The 16,754-nt window shown below is 42.7% G+C and overlaps 1 protein-coding gene across 3 annotated transcripts in view; it reads right to left on the bottom strand.

The window, feature by feature from the left end:
• Rapgef5 (Rap guanine nucleotide exchange factor (GEF) 5) overlaps positions 1–16,754 on the bottom strand; it is a 243,212-nt gene that overhangs the window by 54,803 nt on the left and 171,655 nt on the right. For all 3 annotated transcript variants that reach the window (NM_175930.6, NM_001373989.1, XM_030246682.1), the window contains 2 exons: positions 16,253–16,371; positions 15,699–15,787 (listed from right to left, as the gene is read on the bottom strand). In NM_175930.6, the coding sequence (NP_787126.3) occupies positions 15,699–15,787; positions 16,253–16,371 (208 nt within the window). The remainder of the gene's footprint in view (positions 1–15,698; positions 15,788–16,252; positions 16,372–16,754) is intronic.

The following is a 16,754-nucleotide window of genomic DNA, read 5'->3' as shown; positions in this document are numbered from 1 at the left end:
TCATCTAGTTTGATTTAATTTTACACAAATATATTTTGCCTTAGGTGTTAATGAGAATAGTTTCTCATTTTCATGTTAACTGCAGCCAGCTTACTTCTGCAACAGAAATATCTTTTGTGTCTCTCCTCATTGTATCAGTTGAACAGTAAGAGGTATGGTAAGAACCTTTTAATAGGGTTCTTATGCAAATATAATTGAATTAATGAAGTGGATCTAAATATTACCCAAAGGGGTAAGCTTTCTTTTTGTGTGTAGAAAGAAAGAAAGAAAGAAAGAAAGAAAGAAAGAAAGAAATCAAAACCCAAGCCACCCAAAATACTAACATCCGGAGTATGGGTTTACTTAGGAACAACTATATCCATCCACCCCAGTGGTTGTCCGTGCTTAGGAAGGCAGAATGCAAGGAGGTAATGAAAGTATTCATCTGCACAGGGAGACCTCTGACAGCAACCTGCCAACAGCAACGTCCACAGGAGCTTGGTGATGGGAATTCCCAGCGTTCTGCACCTACTCACATTCCCTCAAATGTGCTTAGCACTTCTGTTTCACCTGCTTTTCTACTTCAGGAACAGTTGAATTTAAAGCACCATAAAATAACCTTACTTTAGCTTTGACTTCCGGAGCCAAGAAAAGCTTTGAATTTGAAAGACCCTGTTTTGGGCAGGTTACCATTAATTTGTTGTTGTTGTTGGCACTGACAAAATGTATGTTGTAATTTGATTAAATATAAGTTTTAAAAAACACACACACATTCAGAATTTGAATCATAGGTCAATGCCATTATAGCTAGGGCTCTTTTCAAGTGTTTATTACATTTCTAAACAGCATCCTGATGATTTTAAAAACAGCTATTTAATAGCTTTAAAATGTATTCAATTTCTGCCTACTTTTACAATTTAACCCAAATTTTGACTTTATGTACATGTCAACACACACACACACAGAGAGAGAGAGAGAGAGAGAGAGAGAGAGAGAGAGAGAGAGAGAGAAAGAGAAAGAGAAAGAGAAAGAGAAAGAGAGAGAGAGAGACTCATTTATTTAGTGATATTTATATAGCAAACCTGAAAATCCACCCTTTAAAAGACAGAGACTTACTATAGACAGAGACTTGGGTATGGTTTTCAAATTACCAAGTATATTTTTATTTTAAGTTCTAAAACTGTTAAGGAATCCCACCATCTTTCTTCCTCGGGGATGAATATAATTGCTCTTTTGTTCTTAGGTACTGTCAAACTCACACACTGCTTTAGGAGGCTTTCTGGGAGCATGGAAGAGCAAAGCACACAGAGCCCTCCCCCCAGCTCCCGTCCCTCTGCAGACTGGCACACAGTAGAAGGATATACATGGGGCACCTGGAGATAGTGGGGTAGGAGTCCTCTGTGTAGCTGCTGTCCCAGCCAAATTAGTTGTTTCCAATGTCTGAGCACAACTAGAATCTGTTTCTTGTGTGTGTGTATGTGTGCCTTCCAATCTGTCTGGGAGAATCAGAACATGTCAGGAATTTATTATCAGGCCTGTGGTGTTGGTGCATCCTATAATCCCAGGACTTGGAAACAGGAGGAGGGATGTGATTTCTGAGGCCAGCCTGGGCTACATATCGTACTCTGTAGACTTGTACTTTTGTAAGCCTTCAACTACAACACGGTAGTGAATAGTAACAGAAAGATGGTATATTCTAATTGAAAGCAAACCTAGAAAAGTAGGTCGGAGCTGATTCCCGTTGGGTCTCTAAGAGTTGGCTGAGGGGGCGCACGGCTCCTTTCACAGGCAAAGGGAAATAAGCAGAGGCTTTCGAGGCAAAGAGTAACAAGGAAGTTTCTGAGCCAGCCACTTCAGGACTGTCATAGTGGAGAGGACGGAATAAGGAGAGGGAGCTGGGGTTCCCTCTACAAACTGCAGACTCTGGGTTTCTTACGGTGATCTAACTAAAATAACTAGGCAAAAGTATGAAAGATCAGAACACGAGTTATGGGCTGGTGAGATGGCTCAGTGGGTAAGAGCACCAGAATGCTCTTCCAAAGGTCTGGAGTTCAAATCCCAGCAACCACATGGTGGCTCACAACCATCCGTAATGAGATCTGATGCCCTCTTCTGGTGTGTCTGAAGACAGCTACAGTGTACTTACATATAATAAATAAATAAATCTTTAAAAAAAAAAAAAAAAGAACACGAGTTATGCTAACAGGAGCCGTATGCAGGGAGGAAGCCTGAGGCTATGATGAATTCTCACACATCTCCTGGAAAAAGACAACTTCCGGTCTAGCGCAGGCTGAGCAGGATGGGTTTTTCCTGTGTGGACAATGATTAAAAAAAAAGAAGAAGAAGAAGAAGCAAGTGGGGAAGAGAGAAACAGGGGTGGGAAGCAGTTGTACAGCTTCTGGGTGTTAAATACTGGGAAGAGGTATAACAGCAGAACAGTCAAGGGCCATTGGACTCCGGGTTGTACGGACGGGGCTGGGCTGCAGTCCTCAGTGGGGCGCTCCTTGTTACGCAGAGGGACGTACAGACTAGAGGGAAGAAAGGCTATTCTCATAATCTGCTGCTGCAGTTTGAACCACTCTGCTTGTCCCCAAAGACTTGTGATCCAGTTGTAGGTCTCATTGATTAGAGACAGCAGTTGCTCTCACAATTGAGCCAGGAGGGGAAAAAGTATCTTCATGATCAATGCTACAACATTTCACTTAACAGCATAGATCAGATTGGAAACCGTCAGGGGTACAAAACGTTTAATACTAATTTGTCAGCGGCTACCAATAAAAATTAGCATCCTGGTTCCAAGAGCCACTGGGTTTAATACTGTGACCTCTCTGAGCTACTGCTGGCTCCCATGATTAGCATCACACAAAGACACAAGCTGTGTTCCTAAGTGCTTGTCAAGTAAACATGCTACAGCTTCAGGAACCAGAGGAAAATTTAATTTAAACATAATATCTTAAATTAGAAGCCTGACACATGGCTACTTCAAGCAATTAATAATCATTCTAACAATCGAATCAATTCAGGTCCTGGTGTAATATTTTTAATTCTAAAGCACCAAGAATGTCCAGCCTCTGTACACCAACTCCCCACCACTACCACCACTCTGCTGTTAGGCCAAGAAAACCCAAGTTTACTTGGATCCACACCTGTTCCTGGCTATGTGACAGAATTCCAGTCCATACACAGAAAGACAGAACTAACAATCTTGTGGAAGGACTGAGGCAAGTTACAAATTCATAAATGTTATCAAGACATACAAATTGACTGACTACACATTCAAAACTCAAACTATTAAGCCACAAACGTTTTTTCAAAAGCCAAATTGTGTGGGTTGATATGATTGTGTCTGTGATCAGAAGAACCAGGCAGGAGGGTCAAGAGTTCAAAGTTCCCTTGGGCTACCCAATGAAAACTTGTCTAGGAAGAAACAAAACAAGATGATCAAACAAACAAACAAAAACAACCTAATCAACCAAAAGTCACAAAGCAAATATATAATCCATGCATCCAGCCTTTCCTTCCTTCCAGACAGACAGACCTCTCCTCAAGCTTTACTTGAAACACTGAAAAGCATGAATTACAATTGAGTTTTGCTCACTCTCGCCTAAGTCAAAAGAACTGAACGACCATGAAATGAAAGCTCTATCCATGTGTACTGGGACAGCCACCTGGAAGAAATCCTGGCTCTGACGGCAGAGTGGCCCAAGCAGCAGCCAACACATTTTTCCACGTGTGTTTACATAAGAAAAAGAAAAAAAATACACCATGTTGAATTTACACCATTAGAGTTTTGCTACAGTATGCAGCCATGTCTAATTCTCAGAGGCCCAAGGACATGATTATGTGATCTGGTTCTTAGATTTCTCAGCGGAGCTGGAAGTGAACACAACCTTCACCATGAGTTTTCTGAATCTATCCAGACTGACCTCGGTGCCACTGATCTTGAGAAGCCATTTTATCCACGTGTTCTCTCGTTTAGTGAGAACAGAGGCTCTCAAACAGCATGCACACTGTCAGAAGTGTGAGATGTACATGCCAGATCAGGAATCATCAGTTTCATGGAAGCTGGAAAGCAAAGCCCCCAAGTTCAGCTCAAACTCCACCAAAGGCCTGAGCGTTCATGGTTTATGTGGCCCACTATGAGCAGAAGATCCACAGTTAGGATGGAATGACCATCCGGGTTGGGACTGTTCTCTATGCTGGAGATGGGACTTGTACATTGTACTGCTGAGCCACTTATCCATGCTTTATATTTTCCCTTAGTAAAAACACAGGATAAGTCCCTTTAGTAGCTTGCTATACCACAGCACAGTATGTGGTATCAAGAAAGTCCAGAAAAAAATGCAGAAGGAAAGTACTGTGGCCAAATGTGCTGTGGGACAGTGGACAGTGCCAGGAAACTTTGAAAAGTTGAGTGGGTTTGGAAGCCCTGGCAGCCCATACATACCACAGGACAGTAGGTGCTTCACTAGTTCCTGACCAGGACCCTGTCACATGAGCACAGTACCCCATGAAGAGGGCAGCACTTCAAAGCTCCTCCACATGGAGATGAGGCATCCCTAACATCTCAGACCTAGCCAACTGAACACATCTGCTGTCAGACTCTACCCACCCCAAAAAATATACAGGGCCCTATATACCAAAAGAAATAAAGGTGCGGGAATTGTTTCACCAAAGATCGTCTGGGAGCATCTGTCATATGAGAGCTATAACACAGGTAGGAAGAGAGTGGAAGCTGCCTGGGCCTACCATGTCACTTCCTGCCACTGGGTGGGGTGGCCCCTGACCTTGCTTCCTTGCCAAGAAGTGCCAACTCCAGGGTAGTGGTGGTGGCTGTGCTTCCCCTCCCTGCTTTCACAGGCCCGCCTTGATCTGACTCCCCTTTCCCCTTCAGAGAATGCAACTCCTTGAGCAGAGCCCAGAAGAGCTCTGCAGATCTCTGATTGCATCCTATATACAGACCAGTATTTAGGGAACCATTCTCCTAATTACAAAAACCATGCTGCCAGGGATATAGGGTGGAGGAGAGCAGGGGAGGCTCACACAGGGTCACTGCTCTAGGCTATGTTCCTTTCATACTGGGTGCTTAGGCACAAATATACACCTAGATACACTACTTTAACTTGTACGTTCATGTTCACACCGAGTGGTGCTCCTTTAAAAGTCAGGGTTTGCCAATTGCCCTTACAGGCTGAGTACAGGCAAGATCATCAGGCCTGGCATGAAAAAAGGGATTCACTGAAAACTGTGTCCTGCCGCTATTTAGATGATGACAAGATATTCTAGAGATGTTTTTGGTTTTGTTTTTCACTCTGTTCATCCTTGAGAATCACGACTAATTTTGTATTTATTTCTAAGACTTGGGAGAATGATTGCCAGCTCAGCAGGAACCTAAATGCTGCAAACAGAATCAAAGCATGGTTTCAGTTGTCAGGCAAGAAAGCCTGAGGGTAGAAGCAGAGGATAATGGGAAGTGGAAGGGAAGGGTAAAGCCAGAAAGAGAAGAAAAATGAGGAAAAGATGAATAATGGAAGAGAAAGGGCAGAAACTCTCTATACAAAGACTATTCCTTTCAGATATGTCAGCTACAGCAACTCCCTGACCTTGTGTTCTTTAAATGAAGCAATAATTTGATTTAAACATGCAGTGAGAGATTAACATGCAGTAATTATAATCAAAGAACTGTCAGCTAAGCTAACAGTCCTTCACACTTCCAAGTCTAAGTCCTCCCCTTCGCCACACACACTGAGAGAGACAGCCAGGATAGAGAAACAGAGTCAGATGGACAGACAGAGAGACAGCAGAGAGCAAGAGACAGAGAGAAGAAAGAGAGAGCAAAGAGACAGAAAGAGACAAAGACAAAAAGACTGAGAGACAGTACAGAGAGACAGAGACAGAAAAACAGAGAGATAGATACAGAGACAGAGAGACAGCAGAGAGATAGAGACACACAGAGACACATAGAGATTTTTTTTTTGTTTCCATTTTTCTGGTAAGATGCCAAATTTTACTTGAAGATGTCACAAGCATTTTGAGATTCAGACAAGTGTATCTGAGAATCTCACTCTAAATCCATCACTCTATGAAAAGAGCACACATCTCTGGTTCAGGTAGAGACAAAGAAAGAGACCGACAACAGTTTTTGTTTTTCCAACCTTTGACATTATCTTGAACATATTTTCAGGTAATTTTTGTTTTTAAGGTACTAGGGCAAACATGCTACCACTAAACTATGTCTTAATGTTTGAGAAACTTCAGTTGCTGCTATTACAGGGAATGTAAGAGCAGCACCAAGCTCACTGTGGACAACATCTAGGTTCCTAAGTTTCAGTATTTCCACAAAGACCTGACAAATACCTCACAAAAAGGAAGAAAACAGCCTGACTCAGGAAAATGCCATGTGTTTCTAGTAAAAGACAGCATTAAGCATGCCAAAATAATATCCATGACTTACTAGGAAAATAAAGTTTAAAAACTGTAAGATGTGAAAACAGAATTTTTGTTTAGAGCAGTGTTTCTCAACCTCCTTAATGCTGAAACCCTTTAATTCAGTTCTTCATGCTGTGGTGACCCCAAACCATAAAATTATTTTCACTGGCACTTCATAACTGTAATTTTGCTACTGTTATGAATCATATTGTGAATATCTGTGTTTTCTTAGGCGACCCCTGTGAAAGGGTCATTTGACCCCCTCCACAGGTTGAAAAACACAGCTTTAGAAAGAACAAAACTATAGTTAGCATAAAACTAAGAAACTGTGGAGATTATTTCCCAACAAACAAACAAACAACAAAACAAAACAAAAACGTGGATAGAAAAGAAATAAAAGTTGCCTGCATGGTCATTTTAGTTTAAATTATTAAATGGTTTAGTTTCTAATAAGCTTATATACACAATACAAATAATAGGCACAGAAGAAACAAGGATGGAAACAGAAAATTATAAAGTTAAAAACTTAAATGTTCACTGCTATTATTGGCTATTCATTGCTATTATTGTGTAAGTTACCTTTCACTGAAAACTTTGCTGACTGAAAAACTTTAACAGTTTCTTTTAACTTTGATGATGCCATTCATATTATTAAAATTATAATTCAGACATAAACTATAGCTCAATTGTGGACTAAACATGAGGAGTTTCAGGAAACAAGCATCTTGTGGCTAGGGATATAGCTCATCTGGTAGAGAGCAATCCGAGCACACACAAAGATCTAGATACAAAAACCCAACGCTGTGGCGTGTGCTTCTTCTCTCAGCACTCAAGGGATACAGAAAGGAGGATCAGAAGTTCAAAGTTATCCTTGGCTATATGAGGTCTTGTCTCAAAAACAAGGCAAAACCACCCCAATGGTCAAGTCCCATCTAGAGAGGCATTTATATTGGGTGTGCTGTTCACAATACCCCTGTCCATTACGCTTCTTTTCATGTGTTATTATGCCATGAAATGACCACATTTCCATGGCCAGACAACACGTGCTAAGGGTCTTGTGTCCAGCTCAGTCTCACTGTGCTTCATCTTGCTACATTAACAACAGGAAATTAACTAACCCACAATCTATGTGCAATGTAAAGGCCCCAGTTCCCATGCTAATATACAGAACTGCATGCTCAAAGGTGGTATGACTCCATTAATCCAGATGGTGAAAGTACCAGATAAAACCCACAGCCAAAGTCTGGTGTTCCCCACTTTTCATCTGAGCACCTGAGTTCAGGTCTAAGTCTGTCTGTCTGTCCATATCTTCTTCTTTTGCTCCTTTCCCATCTCCTTCTCTCTTTCTTAAACATTTTCAAACAGTTAGCTGCCCAGGTGGCCGTCCTCCACACCCAGAAGACAGGAAGCAAGCCTTATATGCTGGAGAAGAGATCTCTCTTGAGTGAGTACTGAAACTCTGATTTGGTATAAGGTTGAGTTGAACTATACATTTACTTCAATTATGCCTTTTACCAATGGCTCCTGTCTCTAACAAGGGGCTTTGGTATAAAGCTAAGAGTGCATCTGGCTCGTTTCTAGATTAAAACATAGTCTCAATCACTGGCACAATTTAATTAACTTCTACCTCAACATCTAAGTCCATTAAGTGAGGACAATTATTCTGCACAAGGGCCCATCTAATGAGGCAAGGTTTGGATAAATGAATTGTCATTCTGAGTAACCTTTGAACCCTGGATTTCAGGTCTGCAGGGACCTCAGGTTTTACGTGACCAGGCCTCTGTTTTATTTGTATGTTTGTTTAATATATAAGGCAACTGAGACAAATTATTTATGCTTAGTTCTGATTATCTCATCACTCAGCTAAGGTGAATTTGTAAAATCTCCCAGTACTTCAATTATGGTTGGCAAATACATTCTCTGTATTAGCGGTTGGGAAAGAATCTAAAGGAATTGCAAAAACTAAACACAACAGTAAAAAACAGCCTCACTCAAACAAACCACCCAGAAAGGCACAGTACAGCAGCCTAGAGCAGAATGGACGCCACATCCCAGTGGGAGCCCAGTTTCTCCATCTTTGCTGATACCGCTGAGGACATTTTTGCTCTCACTGTGAATGGCTGGGCCAAGTCTTTACCCTTTGTGGGGAAACTAGCCCTGACAGGTCAGCAGTACCCTTCATCATGTCTAGGGCACATGGGGTACCTGGGGCATGGTCTAATGAATTTAGCCCTCTCTTGACTTTAGTTTTACTAATATGCATATAAGCAAAGACCTAATATTTAAAAATGACAGTTCCATAGGGCTGAAAAGGACCTCAAGAGGCATTCTTGTTCTCTGTCTTAGAGAAAGCTACTTTCCAAATTTCTGACAGTCAAAGGTGGCACCTTTATTAGACATTTGCCAGGTACACATGTCGGTTTCTTTGATATTTCAATTAAGCCTATTTTGTTGGGTTCTAAATGTTGTCTTATGTTAATTTTTAAGATCTTTGAGTCTATTCAGGCACCTTCCATTGTACTTGGTTTGGAAGGTGTAGATTAGTTCTTAAAGTTACCATCTGTAATAATATCAAATACCCACCCCCACCATTTAATATGAGGGATTTTTTTCCTCATTTCGTTTATTATTAGTTTCATTCCGCTAGAAAATAAGCCTCCACAAAGACAAGAAGCCTGCTTGTTTTCAGTATCTGTAGCATTCACTAAGGAAATGTTACCTGCATAGTAGAAGTCAAAGCTATTTATACAGAGAACAAATGAATTAAGGCTTCAAAGGTGCTCATTTACACGTACAGAGACACTGTATAATAAAGGAACTTTAAGTTTCCCAGGTATGGTTATATACAAACATACGTAAATCCCCACCACATATGGACCACTGAGCCTTGGATTTTAAGCACTATGCTCACCAACATTCTGTTTCACAAAGTTCTAGAAACAGCAGTAGTGTCAGTAGCAGGAGGTGACCTCCCTTCCTCAGCCCTTGTGTATGGACTGCTCAATGGTGCTCTCACTTTTAATGCCTAACCAATTCTGGAGGTCACCTACTTGCATCCTTGTGCTTCACTCAGATCTATGGTTTTGTTTTGTTTTGTTTGTCTGTTTGTTTGTTTTAATATATATTCTGGAAACAAGGAGGACAAGTCCTTTAAGAGAAGGAGTTTGTGGTGCGTGACAGTCAGAGTTCTTCTCATTTATCATCTGCTCCATGCCTGCAGCTGATTTACAAATGGAGTTCAGATCTGAGACTCACGGCTTTAAAAGCCCATTCCAGCACATTTTCTATTATGTGGTGGGTGTTCACCTCCCATAATTTTCCACAGAAGGGAGCCGTTCTGGCTATGAAGCCTAATAGCCATCCAGAGGTTTTTGTTGTGTAAGGACCTTTGTGGAAATCTAGTCTCCTATCACTTCCCTATTGTCCCAAGAGTGAGAAGCCAAGCACCTGTACGTCCAGTTCTCTTTGTTCCCTCTAAGTATTAGCTTTTCTCTAAACCCCTCTAAGTGGAAAGTCTGGCAGTGCAGCTTAAACTGTGAATTTGGAACATGCTAGACTGCAAAGGCTGGAGGCAGAGGTCTATGGTCATGAGGCTAGACATCAAGCCCTGGACAGGGGAAGCTAAAGAAAGGTTGAAGAGAGGGACCATGGCCTTCACTCTCACAGGGAAGTGTTTAAGACCTAGAATAGATCTTTAGACGGTTCTCAAAGTAATGGCAGTGGGACAGAACCAGTCAGTGTTCTGTTTTAAAGCTTGCAAACCTGGCCACCTATTACCCTAGCCTGAGGACTGTTAAGGCCTAGGTAAGATGGAATCCCAGTAGGTAAGATGGAATCCCCGACTGTAGCCACTGTATCACAACGGCCGAGCATTGGCATTTGTGTAAGCATGCTTTACTGGGGCTCGTGGACAGCTATAGATAAACTACATTGGTCAGTTTGTCACATTGCACTGCAAATAAAAGGCTAGGGATTTGCGGAGGTGGCTTAGAAGTGGTGTGCTTGCCTAAAATGTACAATGCCCTGTATTCAATCTTCAGCAAAAACAAAACAAAACAAACCTAATAGAAAACTACAAAGAAAACAAAAATATCAAAATAAGTCCATGAACATATCAATTACATGAAATCATGGGAAGACTTACAGTACCTAAAAACTTCTCTATCTACCCTCAAAAAAGCTTAGCTGTAATAGGGTCTGTGCTAGGCTTCCCATTGGCCCAGTGACCTGGATGGGCAAGGCAAGCTCAGCAAGAAAGAAGCTCAACAAAGCTGTTCTACCTTTCCAACCAGCATTCCTTCCATTCCTTATAAAAGTCACATTTCAAGGTTACTATAAACTTGGTGCTGGCAGGAAAGGAGACTTAACAGAAAACAAGGGCTGTGCCCTTGTTTAATCAGGATTTTATCAATGCAATACCCAACAAAGCCCCTAGGCCAATGATTCTCAACTTTCCTAAGACCCGTTAGTACACTTTCTCGTGTTGTGGTAACCCCAACCATAAACATATTTTCTACTTCACAGATGTAATTTTGCTACTGTTACAAATCACAATGCAAATATCTATGTTTTCTGATGGTCCTAGGTATCCTTTGAAAGGATCATTCAACCCCCCAAAGCAGGTGTTGACCTACAGGTTGAGAACGGCTGCCCTGGGTTCCACACCAAGAACACTCAGACTCAAACCCCCACCCTCGCCCCTGCCCTGACTACTCTGCTTTACAGAGGTGTAATCTCTGACGAACTGGAAGGGACACACTTTCTCACTTACAGGCTTTACCTACAACGTGCTGCTTAAAGCCAATCATCCATCAGCATGAAGGACAACAGGATGACCAAGGCAGGCTTAGATACAGGATTACCCTCTAGCTGCCTGTATTCTGATGTTTAATTCTGCCTCCCCAAGAGGGGCTGCCCCATGTGGAGCGAATCACATACTCAGGTGATTTCATGTGAAACTTCTCCCATTTTAACTGGTCAAATAAAGGCTAGAGCAGTGGAAAGGTGGGGCTGGAGGTTTTAGAGAGTGGGGGAAGAGTAGATTCGAGGGTGACAGAGGAAGAGGAGATGGAAGGAAGATGGAGCAGAACCACATGGTCTGGAGAAGCCACAGTAGCAAGGGATCTCAAAGCTGGGGAATAGAGTAGTGTAGTGGTAAATCTGCCCAGTCTAGCATGCAGCTTATAAATACTGTAACTGAGTTGTGTGTCTTTGCACGGGTTTATTGGGGTTGGAGATTTACTGCAACAATACAGACTATATATATAGTATATAATACATACTATACAGAGATGTATTAACTGAACACACAGAATGACAGCCCCATGAAATAAAGAAACGGGGTCAAGCCTAATGAGAACCAGGGAGGCCTTCCCTCTCCTATTAGCCTGCTCAGCTCTCTAGCTTTTCCTGAGAACCTGTCACCATAAGCACACTTTGTTCAAAAGGGTGGGTAAGAAATTAGGGGGGGTGGGGAGGAAATAGGAAGTAACCCATCAGGCAGTTTCTCCCTTGCTTTGAAATAGAAATCAGTTTCTACAGAGGCACCTGCAGGCCAGAAATGCTGCATTCTCCGCAGGAGAAAAGGGGTTAAGTAGAAACAGCACCCCAGTGCACAGCAGGGCAGTGGGGCAGCAGGGCAGCCTGGGCTCACACCTGTCCTCCATCCCTCCCTCCCCCCAGAGCCTCCATTCAGAGCTTCAAGCCATTTTCTCCTTTTTTTTTTTTTTTTCCTTTTAATTCCCAGGCTGGGAATGCCCAGCGACATCTGTCCTATTTCTGGGCAGATAAAAGGGAGAGCTACAGAAACTGCTGGATTTTTCTCTAACATTTCTGAGTGTTTTAAGTCAGAACCTGAAATGTGAAAGAAAAGAAAATCTTTGAAAACAGCTTCAGTCACTTCTCGAAATCACAAACAAATAGCCGCTCACCCCACTCTCCTTTTTTCTTTTCTATTTAAAAGAATGATGCATGTGAAAAAAAAAACTGTTAAAAATTATATTTCAGTGGATTTTACTGCTACTTGCTCTTTGGTGTACTATAACGAACTCATAAACAAGTGGGCATTCAGCATAAATTGATGAAGATTTCAAAGCTGCCTGCAAAGGGAGACTCAAGTGTTTAAAGGTTTGCCTTGGAGTGGTGGTGATCACCTCTAATCCCAGCACTCAGGAGACAGAGGCAGGCGGATTTCTGTGAGTTTGAGGCTAGCCCAGTCTACATAGTGAGTTCCAGAGCAGCCTCGGCTACATAGGAAGCTTGTCTCAAAAACAAAACAAAACAAAACAAAACAAAACAAAAACAAACAAAAAAAACCACTAAGGTTTGCCTTTCCCCTACCAGCATTCTTCATTCTTATTTGATACAAGTATAAAACCTAAACATTCATCCATTCCACATGCATCCCTGGGTGTGGTGTTATCATATAGGAAAGATACCCAGGTTCATGGAATCACCCTGGTGATTGTACGAGGATCAGACTATTTAGAAAAGCCGTAAGTAGGTTGCTTTTAAACATCTTTAAAATTATGATTTCTAACTCAGCTTGATTTGGCGACAGAATACTGCATGAATTGTTGAACTGTTTCTATCCTATTCTTGATTCAAGTAGCAACAGAAATAAAAGCCTTCTTCTCTCAGAGCCTCGGCCTTCTCTTTTCTATTCTGTTCCATTCAACTTCTTCCATTTCAGTGTTAACACCAGTGGGTAATCAAGCCAATCTGTCCCATGTGACCACTGCAGCCTTCTCTGCCGGGACTTGTACACACATTTTCACAAGCGTCTTCTGTGAGAAACGGGTGAAGCATCTCTTGTTTGGTTGTTTTTCCAGCTTCTGGTAGGCACATGAATGAAGGAATGTCAAAACAGCTCTCCAGGCTTCCAGAGATTTCCATTCCTTCTTTCCATGTGTCCTTTTCCCCTCCGTGACACCAGGGCCATGTGCAGGGCTACACAGGGCAACATGGGAGACTCTCAAACGCTGATGTATGCTTTTACTGAGGCCCCTTCTCACTCCCTCCGCCCATCTATCCCCCATATGGTTTTGCACCTCTTTCAGGCTCACATACAGGAGTTTCTGATATGAGGTTGTCAACCTGGCCCAGGTGTCACTCATGGGTGAGTCACTCACCCATGACTAGGGACCTCCAGCACGTTAGAAATCCAATTCATTTAGTATTCAAGCTAAACTAACCACTTTTCTTCTATTTGAATCCATGTACTTTATATCTTTAAAACCTACCAACAAAAGAACACATGGCAGCTCTTTCCTTGAAGTTTTAAAGAGCCATGCCACATCCCCTTAAGATTCTCTCATTTATACACAGCAAACACTTTCTTCAAAGTTAATGTTTTCATAAAATTCTCCTCCGATGAGAGGAAAGGTTATTATTGTATATATTTTTTTCAAATGTCTTTACAAAACTCTGAAGAAATATATGTGTCCATGAGCCCTTCATTGAAACTCTGAATAAAGATCAGGACCTCAGATGAGGTTATCCCAGACGGGTTCATGAACCACTTACATTGGGGCCAGACAGTCTATCCAATGAGTCCCGGTCCTTTGTGCTTTTGGTGTGTTTGACTGAAGTGGCATATTTGACCCTCTGGTCAGTATTAGTGAGAAGAAAGCAGAAATAAAATTCAGTACAGAACATGAATGTCCCCCTGCAAACAGGAGGCAACTCCCTGGCCTTATAGACATGAAGGTGACAGGTTGTTTCCAGTGTCAAATAATGAGTCTTTTAGTGAGTCACTGGGATGCAAGGGTGTCTGAACAGTGAGGCACTCCTAGCTTGGTGGAGTCACTGGGTTTGATCTCCAGAAGCACAAGAGATTTAAAGAAAGGAAGATACTGAGTAAATTTAGAAAGAAAAGCAAACAACTTACTATTAAATAATTTCTTTGCTTAGGATGTTAAAAAACAAATCGTTCCACCCCTCCACCACTCCCCTATGCCTAAGGAGTCCTGCTCTTTTTATGTCATGGAAATTATACTCCCAACAACCTATGGGGAACCCATCTTATGATTCCATCTGTAGGCAGAACATTGGAGCATTGCTCAAAGGCACAAAGTGTGAATTTGCAGATATACAAAATAACCAAGTGGATGCCACAATGATACTTTTATTTTACTGAGAATAGCTTACTTTGTGTGTGTAAGCGATGACTGATTCTTTCCCAATTGTATGCAAGATAAAGTATTTGGACTTTTAAACTAAACAACGATATTATAAGACTCATGGTTGGATCATGAGGCTTTTTTCTCTTTTTAACCTATTCACATATTTCATACATCATTGCTTCCTTTACTGTCCTCTGTAAAGCAGTACAGAGCCAAACATCACTCAGAGTCAGGGGAAACTTAGTCCTGAGCTGGCATTTCAGTCTCCCCTGTGTGGTAAAATCCAAGCAGTTGCCTTGCACTAATGCAACCTACAGCTGCCTTTGCTGGATGCAAGCAACACTGCACAATGTGGGGGTCACAGGTGCTGTGTGCAGACTCAAAAAGTATATGGCAGTCACCAAGTGGCAAACTTCAGGCTACTTTCTGAAGTCTGTTCACACGGGGATAACTGCTCTAGGCTGAAACAGATGGCAAATGCTGGTTACTAGAAGCAAGCACTCTATGAGAAAAGAAATGACCAGTAAGTCAATGGTACAGAGAGTAACAGTGTTTCCAAAAGTGCAGGAAGCTGAAAGTCAGATGGTGAGACATCTGGACAACAAGGCTTTGATCTCTGGTCAGAGAAGCTGTATCATATGAGGTGCTCCAATCCTTATGCTGGGCAAGCAGTTTATAAGCACTAGGAAAGGGGCAGAAGTTGCTGTTGCCAATGAGGGTTTGCAAATTGTTTGCATTTGGGCAGGGAAGCCACTCTCAGGACTCAACCAGCATTTCCTACAGACCAGGTGAAAGCCCCTTCATGGCCCCCTCCCCTTGAGCTGCTTTTCATAGCACAGGAGCTATTGAATACTGGCTTCTTGCCAAGTGGCTTTAAGGCGAGATTTGACGAAAATTACCAAGTACACACATCTACCCTCACCTCATTTTCCTTCTTCAGCGACTTCCCAGGCAGCTGTTCAAGAACTACATGTGTCCATTTACTGGATTGAAACAAGCAGCACAAGCATAAGGGGAGCCACACAAAGCATATGCTTTCCCAGCCCATCCTGATTTCCAAAACAGTGGGAGCTTAGCTCCTGGGGATACTGACAGGGCATCAGCTGCTTCTGCTTTGGAGGCAGGAGACCCCCTTCCCAGCCCCCAACCTCCCACACCCCGGCTTACCTGTTTCTTTGTGCTGAACCTCTGCCAGGTGCAAGTCATTCAAAAGGTGCTCCAAGATCTTCTCCGGGGTACCAGACACCACCACATATCTGTCAGAGAGCAGAGAGTCCACCGAGTCATCCTCCGTGGAAGACTGTGAGCGGCTGCTCCATTCATCGTCCTCATCTTCTTCGTCGATGTATTTGAAATAAGGCACATCGAAGGTAGGCAAGGGCAGCTGGCGCTCTGAGAGCGCCGCGGAATCTTTCCTCTCTAGAGGGGGGTCAAAGACCCGCAAGCGGGAGCTGCCCATTGTGAACAGTGCCTAACAAAGGCATCCCCTAAAGGCTATAAGATCTTGCCATCCTTGTCCTTTCACTGGGAACTGAGTCCATCTGGCTGCTAAGAGCTCTGCAGTCAGCTAGAACGCCGCCGGAGAGGCGGAGAGAAAAGAGGGAGGAGGAGGGAGGGTAGGGCAGGCGGCAGAGCGAGCGAGTGAGTGAGAGGGAGCTGGGAAGGGAAGCAGCCAGGGAAGGAAACCTGAGCGAGCGTGCTTGGGCTGCGGGGACTCTCACCTCGCGTCGTTCTCCGCACTCCCTGAGGTGGGGGCTGGGCCACAGCTTGCTACTTTCTTCAGCACCAGCACACTCTGGCCTTGCTCTTTAACCTGAACCATCGTCACTTCATCATCTTGCTTTAATTGTAGATCAGAGTGATGGATGAGAGAAGAAAAGGGGAAGAGAAAATTAAAAAGAAGCCAACTAGCCTCACCTCATTTCTTTAAAGACCTGGAATAAATTAGGAGTGTGGTCAGGCATCTAATAGTACAGAATCTAGGCTCAAGGTCTCTGGAAACACACACACAAAGCCTTAAAGACATAGGATGCTAAAGCAACCTGTGAGTGGGGGAGCAGGAATTAGGATTTGAAGGTTTTTTTTTTTTTTTTTTTTTTTGCTTTTTGCTTTTTTTGTTTGTTTGTTTTCAAGACAGGGTTTTGGAACTCACTCTGTAGACCAGACTGGCCTCGAACTCAGAAATCCGCCTGCCTCTGCCTCCCAAGTGCTGGGATTAAAGGC

Source organism: Mus musculus, chromosome 12 (genome assembly GCF_000001635.26).
Source record: "Mus musculus strain C57BL/6J chromosome 12, GRCm38.p6 C57BL/6J".
NCBI lineage: Eukaryota > Metazoa > Chordata > Mammalia > Rodentia > Muridae > Mus > Mus musculus.
The sequence above is the reverse complement of the archived record's forward strand: the minus strand, read 5'-3'. Positions and strand labels throughout refer to the sequence as shown.